Source organism: Anneissia japonica, unplaced genomic scaffold, assembly GCF_011630105.1.
Source record: "Anneissia japonica isolate Jap-2015-1 unplaced genomic scaffold, ASM1163010v1 scaffold11779_len1430905_cov172, whole genome shotgun sequence".
NCBI lineage: Eukaryota > Metazoa > Echinodermata > Crinoidea > Comatulida > Comatulidae > Anneissia > Anneissia japonica.
Genome location: NW_022740041.1, coordinates 884,391 through 892,425, shown reverse-complemented (window position 1 = coordinate 892,425; position 8,035 = coordinate 884,391). Strand labels below are relative to the sequence as shown.

The following is an 8,035-nucleotide window of genomic DNA, read 5'->3' as shown; positions in this document are numbered from 1 at the left end:
AGTATTTTCGCTCACAGGGGTAGGTATATCTCCCTAGAGATAATCTGTCTCTTATACACATCTAGATGTGTATAAGAGACAGACATTACACTAGTGTTCGATTTAAAAAATAAATAAATAAAATTAGATTTTAGGCAATTGATTTAAAAGCGGCTCTTTTAATAATTTTGCATATTATAGTCAAGAACCGAGTCAAGATTAGATGGTAGGCGTGATTCAGCAAATGGTGCAGTGAGCACAATAGTCTTTGACATGAGTACGTTACATTAGTTGGAGAATTATGAAAGTATTATAATCACGTAACATTAGAACCTTCATTCAGTCTGTTTCTGGTATATTAACATTACTGACAGTAAATGTTTTGTTTTATCGTGAACTTTGAAATATTTATTAAGTTATTTAAGAAAAATGAATTGTTTTTAGGGCTATGATATTGCATGACTGATGATGGTATGGGCATAATTTAAGTCCTAGCTTTGCAGCATGCATCGAGCGGAGTTTCTTTATAGCTTACATATAGCGGAGTTTTAATAAATTTTAATTGAACGAATGTTTAGTATTGTATTTGCAGACTGACAGTAAATGTTATCACTTCAATATATCAAATCAATCACCTGTTATTTTTGATTAATTGATACACGCTCGCCTATGGCTCTGGAGGTGGAGCAAGTATTCTCGGATAAGGACTATAAACCGTAGGCCCTGAGTACAAAATTGGCTCATGTGCACTATAAATAACCCAGTGCATCTCGAAACGAGTAGGGGGATACCCCGATGTACTTGTCCATCTCGCGATCCTGACGGGGGCCTTGCCCTCCCCTCCCCCACCCTCGCTGGCGCCACCATTTGTGGCAAGAAAATATTGGGGCCTTTTGAATATTAGTATTTTCGCTCACAGGGGTAGGTATATCTCCCTAGAGATAATTGTTAAGGCTGAAAAGACAACGTATAAATTAGGTCTATGTATAAATCATCAATTGGTCACCAGAAGTCCACAAACGTTACACAACTGGTCGAAGCTCCATAGTATCTGCCAAAGAATGTGTTTGTAGGATTTTGGTCTATTTGAGTTTTTTTTTTTAATCGTAATAAAATTTTACCGTATTGTTAAGGCGTTGCAGTAGAGTGCTGGGAAGTAGTAAGAGGGGCATCGTGGCCTCACCGGGGCCCATTTGGGCTGTGACTGTGCCCCAGAAGGCACATGCGTTTCGCCACTGTTAAAGCCAGGTAGTAAAGTGCTATGTATTTGGTGAATCGAATGGTCCAGCGGTTAGCAGGGCACCGCAAGCTGCTATAGCCATAATATCAGCACTGGTTCGAACGGCACGCTCGCCTATGGTTCTGGTGGTAGAACAAGTCTTCTCGGATAAGGACTATAAACCGTATGCCCAGTGTATACAATGGCTCGTGTGCACTCCAAAGAACCCAGTACATTCTTCGAGACGATTAGGGGGATACCCCGGTGTACTGGAACAGACAGCCCCTGTGGTGGACGACGAGAGTTGCTGGTACCGGGTTAACTGAAAGCACAGACATGAAGGAACCCTTAGTGGCGAAGAAAGTCATTGGTCGAGTTCCAAGTCCACATCAAGCGCCCTGCCTGAGCATCTTATATTAGATGAATATGTGCGCTATATAAAACTACACTATTATTATTATTACTATGAAGTAGTAGAAAGGTCCCGGGGCCCCTAGTTTGATCGTAAACCATAGTTTTAATATCAGGGCTATAGATTATATGGATAAAAAAACTTAACTTACAACGTTTTAAGAAAGATTTCTCATTTTGAAGAGGATTGAAGAGTGACTAGAAATAATTGATCAAGTAGGCCTAGAGGCATACTGAATGATGTAACGTATAACGAACAGATAATACCGGTACTAAAACTTTCTATTGGTTCACTAATTTAACTCCTGTTATAGTCACATATATAGTAAGAAATATATACCTTCTAGAGTTTTCGTTATTTCGTTCGAGAATTGAATCCACCGAGAAAATTTCTCTTTCGCGAACAAAACAACCAAGCCAACAACGCACTTTAGTATCATCTTGGATTATGTGACTGAAACCCGGTCCCACACCTGGGCCTCGTCTCAGGACCCCGACGGGGGCATTGGCGTGGCGGCCCCATTCCCCCACCCCCAGCCCAGCTGGTGTAGTCACGCACTTCAAATCTCTTCGGTTAGGTAGATATGCAGTGGGTAATTAATTTTTACGTCATGTATTAATAATAATTTCTGATAGTTAAAATGAAGACAAAATAAAAGCAAAATTACTGATTCAATCAGACAGATTGAGAAGAAGACTGAATTTATCATATGCAACAATTTAAGAATTTATTTAATCAAAGAATTTTCAATCATTTGATTAATTAACCCAATTTGATTAATTAACCCAATTTGATTAATTAACCCAATGGCATAGACTTTGTTTACCACCTAATGGTTATTATTACTATATATCACAAAAGTATTTAGCTCACAATTAAACGTAGTTAAATGAGTAGCAATGGCAAGTGACCGATCTTACAAGTAAATAAACTAAACGTGGGAGAGACTCTAAAAAAAGATGATTTATATTTAAACAAATCGAAATCGCAAATGAAAGAATTTAATTCGAATTTAATAAAGTCAAATAATAATACAAAACCATAAACGTAATTCAATCGTGTATTGATCAATATAATCAAAACTTCGAACTAACAAATTGAAGTAGGGTTAAAATGTCAATCAAAACCAAGTAAATATGTTGATGCTGTCTAATATACATGCGTGTGAAAGAATTAGGTGTTCCAATCTGATTTATTCCCAAAAAAGTCTCAATGGCCTAGTTGGTTTAGGCGTCTACATAGACTGCAGAATGTCCCGGGTTCGAATCCCGGCAGTGATGCACCTATTTTTTTCATACTCTCACTAAGGACTTGCATACCTCTTCTTTAACGGTTTAAAATGCATTTATACATTTACAGCATTACCGCAAGATGTTATGGAGTTTATCTCTATCATATCATATTATATATATATGCATGTATATGTATATGTATATATATATATATATATATATATATATATATATATATATATATATATGTATGTATATATTATATAAATGATAGGAACCGTCTGTGAAGGGTGCAATACTATATAAATAATTACTATCAAATACTACTATACAAAATACACAAGTACTATAAACTCATCATACATGTGGTTCTATAAAATTTACTGAAATATATTTATACAGTATTTTATTTAAATCTAATGCACAAGTACCATCTTAAGTTTTTAAAATGTTCAGTTGAGTGTCTGATCTAAGTAATCTCTAATAAATGGCCGGTACTAAATGTTGACTTCTCTAAAGATATGATGCATTAAGTTTTAATGTTTATTTAAAGTGTTTTAGAGTTGATTACTGTATGCTTTTACTGATAAAATATTTCTTTGTAGCCAAGCATCAAGTCATGGCTTCTTTCCCCAATATGTCCCCACAATGAACGTCAACGTCCTACAAACACTATCGATATTCAATATATATAAACACAACATTGTCTTTATATTATTTCAATGCCTGTACAAAACTGAACAATCAATTATATAAATTAGAAGTAGTCTTTAATTGAACGGGAAGGGCAAATGTGTTTTTTTTTTTAGATTTCTCTACTTATTAAAGACACCTAAGATAGAGGCCTAATACATTAAATGTTTTAGAATGGATGTATAGTTATAGTACTTCATATTGTTACCTATTCTTAATTAAACCATTTTCGGAAAGCTCAAGTCCTATACTCAATTTTCCATTAAATATTACTAACATCACCACTAAATTTACCGTTATTCAATACACACAAAACACTAAACAAACACAAAATATCATCTTATAATGTGCATTGGCTAAAATTTTTTTAATGTTTGAAGTTACGGTTATATACGTTTATTATAGAATTGTATTAGCATTACTTTGTTTATAATTGTATTTAATTGAATGTAACATTTTAGTTGGATCCGCAAAAACTATCGTCTTTGGTCTCAAATAGAGTGAATCATTTGAAAGGTACACATAAAATGAATTCAATCAAAGCCGCAGAAAAGTGGTCATTTAAATGGAGGAGGTATTTAATTGGATGTAACGCATTGTACTTACTATTTGAGGTAAATAGTATAAGAAACAAATTTTCTTTATTCAAGAAGGCCTAAATGCAAAATTATTGTTTGACGCTCTAAATAATGACTCCAATATTATGTCATCCATTGTAGGTATTTGTTCCTCGAGGTCTCTTGTTATTCTTCGTATCTCCTCTGCTGCTGCGTCAGGCGACCCGGCTAGAATTTCACTGAAGCGTTGATAAATGTTTGCAATATCTGCAACCATAACTAATACGCGAATCGCAACTTCAGCTTTTCCAGGTGGCGTTGTCTCTCCAGGTGGTTGTGTCTGCTTAGGTGTTTTTCCTCCTCCAAATAATCCACGTGATTCTGTTGTTAAATAATAAACACTGATCTGGTAACTTTCTATAAATGTTTTAAAATATTCTTATTACACCACTGAGATTCCTTATGTATAATATATTTCTGTATCCTTCTGCTTGTCTCTATGACTGTCTTGTTTTTTCCCTTTGATCAGGATTATAAAAATGAAACTAATGAATGGATCATCACATTTCCTCGTCGAGTAGCAGTATTTAGTCAGTATACATAGGTACATAAAAAATCATCGCCTTAGTAAGGAAAATTAAAGAAAAGTCTTACCAATACGTGAGAACAGACCAGAAATTACTTTTCCATAGGTGATGCACTGTGTTATGGCGGTTTTCACTGTAAATACAAAAATGGAAAGACAGGTATGTTTGTATTCATATGTGCATTTTTGTTTGTTAAAAAATATAAGATTACCTCTATTATTGTTATTGTTCAGGTTTGCTATTGTCGTCGTAACGATGCTCCAACCCGCTATAAAAATAGGTTAAACACAATAGATGGTATTTTATTTCAAACAGCACAAAACGGTATGTTCATATTTATAAAGGTTACATACAACATACATCACTAAACACACCAGAATTTTCTTAGAAGGAAAACATCTTTTAACAAATATTGATGATAAAATAATATCTGTAGTGCACGCCAATGTCTATAGAGTTGTGGGGTGGGGGTGATGTTCAACCGAAACGCATGGCGTCTTTTAATTCCTATATTTACTTAAAACGAAGTTGATAATAACACGTCTTCAACATCACCAGAGTTACAGAGGCGGCACAAGTTCGCGTGGCTTTTCAGGGAAAAGCATATCTTCCTTTTTCATTTTTAAGATGACGATTCTAAGTTTACATAAGAAAGATCACATTGATTGTTTAAAAGATGGTAGGTAGGGTTTTAGTGCCGTAAATATGCAATGCATTCTTAATTTAGATTGTTTTTGTATATTTACAAACCACGGTTTATCATGGTTCGAGCTTATTTACATTGACTGTGCTATGGAGTTTGCACTTTTTATAACCATTGGAGACTGCCAAAAGTGGCTTAAATTTGTTAACTTAAGTAAAGTATTTATATAACCAGGGCCGTCGGAAGCGCACCGGCTATGACCGGACCACTTTTTCTCAATTCCATTACTTTCTGAAATAAATATATAATGATATTATGAACTATATGAATATACGCATCGCTTTTTCAAGCATGGTACGATGGAAATAGTGGAAGTGGGCAAGATATTGTACCCTCTTGCCCACTTCCACTAACTTTCAATCTTGTATCTGTCCCTGCATGGGGTTGGAATCGGGATAGTTGCTTTGAAGCACATTTTCAAAATTTACAGGTATGAATTTATACACCAACTTTATCCCTTGAGGGAGCGGGGGATTGCCAGGTGAGATTTTTGGGCATCCACAATTTATACTTTTAGACCACAATAAAAGGGAATGGCAATCGCAACTTGATTGGATTTAAAGATTAGTTTAGTCTCACGACCTCGTCGTGACGTCAGACGAAAGATGGTGGGGGATGTCCAGGTTTGTAAAGGGGTGTGGTGCTCAACAAGATGAAAAGCAACGATAAATAGATTAAATCCAAACATTTTTATTGATATATACATTACTACGAGAACAAACAACTTTTGGTTCAGGGCTTTCTAGTCCCTGGATGTCAATCTGAGGATCGCTTGCTTTCTGAAAGTATTAGACCTACTAGGCCTATTATAAGACTAAAAATAGCATAGCGACCTAAATTAGACTCTACCAAATCAAAACTGCCGAGTGGGCTTTCATCCCTGCACCCTGACCGGGGGATTTTTTTCGGTTTGATTCCAGATTGAACTCACTTCACTTTAATCTGCATTAGTATCTCCATCACTCTCAAGTGACATGCCAACACCTACATCAACATCATTACCGTTCATCATCATCGTCAACATCGTCGACATCATTATTTTCATCGTAGTCATTATCACCATCATCATAACCGTCATTGTTATCATCATGCCCTCATCATAATTATGATCATCATTAATTCACATTTTTTCTGGGCATCAAGGTAAACAAGGTTTAAAGATGTATTGGCTCTTGAAAATGACAAAAAAAAAATCATAATTTTGAAATTAATTTGTTCATTTTTCAGTAGCATACATATTTTCTAACTTGAGCAAAGAAATTATTGAATTTTAAAAATGTGTACCCTGATTTTTAAACTGGATAATTATAATAAAAATAATAAAACACTTTCATTGACTGGAAGTTTTTCTATAATTTTCTTTGTAAATGACAGGTAAACTTTTTTTAAATACACTAATGTTTATGTTCAAGTTGATAATTTTTATGTTACTTAAAAATGGGCAAGTTAATTTCAAAAATGATTCAGTGGCATTGTGCCCCTCTCCACTCACTAACTGGATCACCCTAATGTTAGTACTGTACTCTATTATTTATTTATTACCACGGTAGATCTCTCCATGGAAGTATTACGTGTATGGTCTGTCTGCATGAATATAACGAAGGTTTACTAAAATTAATGTGTAATCGGTATAAGGCCTACCAGAAGCAAACACAGCACTTAACTTATTATTTTCTTTTTTTACAATTCTAGTGATAAATAACTTATTATGTTCCAGGCTGAACTTTGCAAGAAAATGTAATTAAAATTGTACGAGCAGTATGTTGGCTGCATGTCTATTTGTGTGGCTAATAGTATCCTGTGTTTTATTTATTGCATATTGTGTATATTATTTCATAGCTGAATACCCTCCACATCGTGTAAATACAATTACAGTGTGTTATAGTCATTTTTAGTTTATGTACTATATATATATGTATTCACGTTTCTTGCTCTTCTGGAGGAATAAGCAACTCAATCTATCTACTAATGGCAGTGATAAGAAGTTAAATTTTTAACAATATTATTTCCTACAGCTTTACCAGCTGCTATTTCATGGCATCCAGAGGTGCCATATTTCCAAAATAGACCTTCATCCATGCTAACTTTATATATTGTGGCTGCCCCTTGAGGGGAAGGGATAGCGGCTCTATGTTGCCAGCATCTATTTCCGGACATTCATAGGTGCCAAACAAGTTGTTTACCAACCATGGTGGGGCTAGAGTTGATATGATAATTATGCTCTCAGACCTCAACTATCTTCAAAATCCTGTAGCTGTGGATAGAGATAGCAGGTCTCCACTCTTCATTTAATACCAAATTTGTCAAGAGCTCATACCACTCCCCTCCCACCACCCCTCACTATAATGGCCGGACCACTTGCACAATGCTTCCGACGGCTATGTTATAACCGTACTGTAGACTTAGCATTTGATTGCGTATAACCTTCTATCATCACATGAAGGCTTAATCATGAACGCTCTAGATCCTTTATAGGTATTAAACCTTTTAAGCTGGTGACCAGTTTCAATATGTTGAGACCAGCGGCGAGCCGACATGCATTTTGTAATTTCATTTTTTTAATGTCAATGTCAGCTTCACACAGTGGCGTAGAAAAATATTTTTCATTGGGGGGGATGATTGGCGTGTTAGCCAGTGTCGTAACAGGCGCGGG

At 35.3% G+C, this 8,035-nt stretch overlaps 1 protein-coding gene across 1 annotated transcript in view; it reads right to left on the bottom strand.

Annotated features, from left to right (window-relative positions):
- Window positions 1-3,206: 3,206 nt before the first annotated feature.
- LOC117118195 overlaps window positions 3,207-8,035 on the bottom strand; it is a 6,851-nt gene continuing 2,022 nt past the window's right edge. The window contains exons 2-4 of the mRNA XM_033262714.1: window positions 4,891-4,947; window positions 4,747-4,812; window positions 3,207-4,473 (exon numbers count right to left, since the gene is read on the bottom strand). Of these exons, the coding sequence (XP_033118605.1) occupies window positions 4,181-4,473; window positions 4,747-4,812; window positions 4,891-4,947 (416 nt within the window). The 3' untranslated portion in view covers window positions 3,207-4,180. The remainder of the gene's footprint in view (window positions 4,474-4,746; window positions 4,813-4,890; window positions 4,948-8,035) is intronic.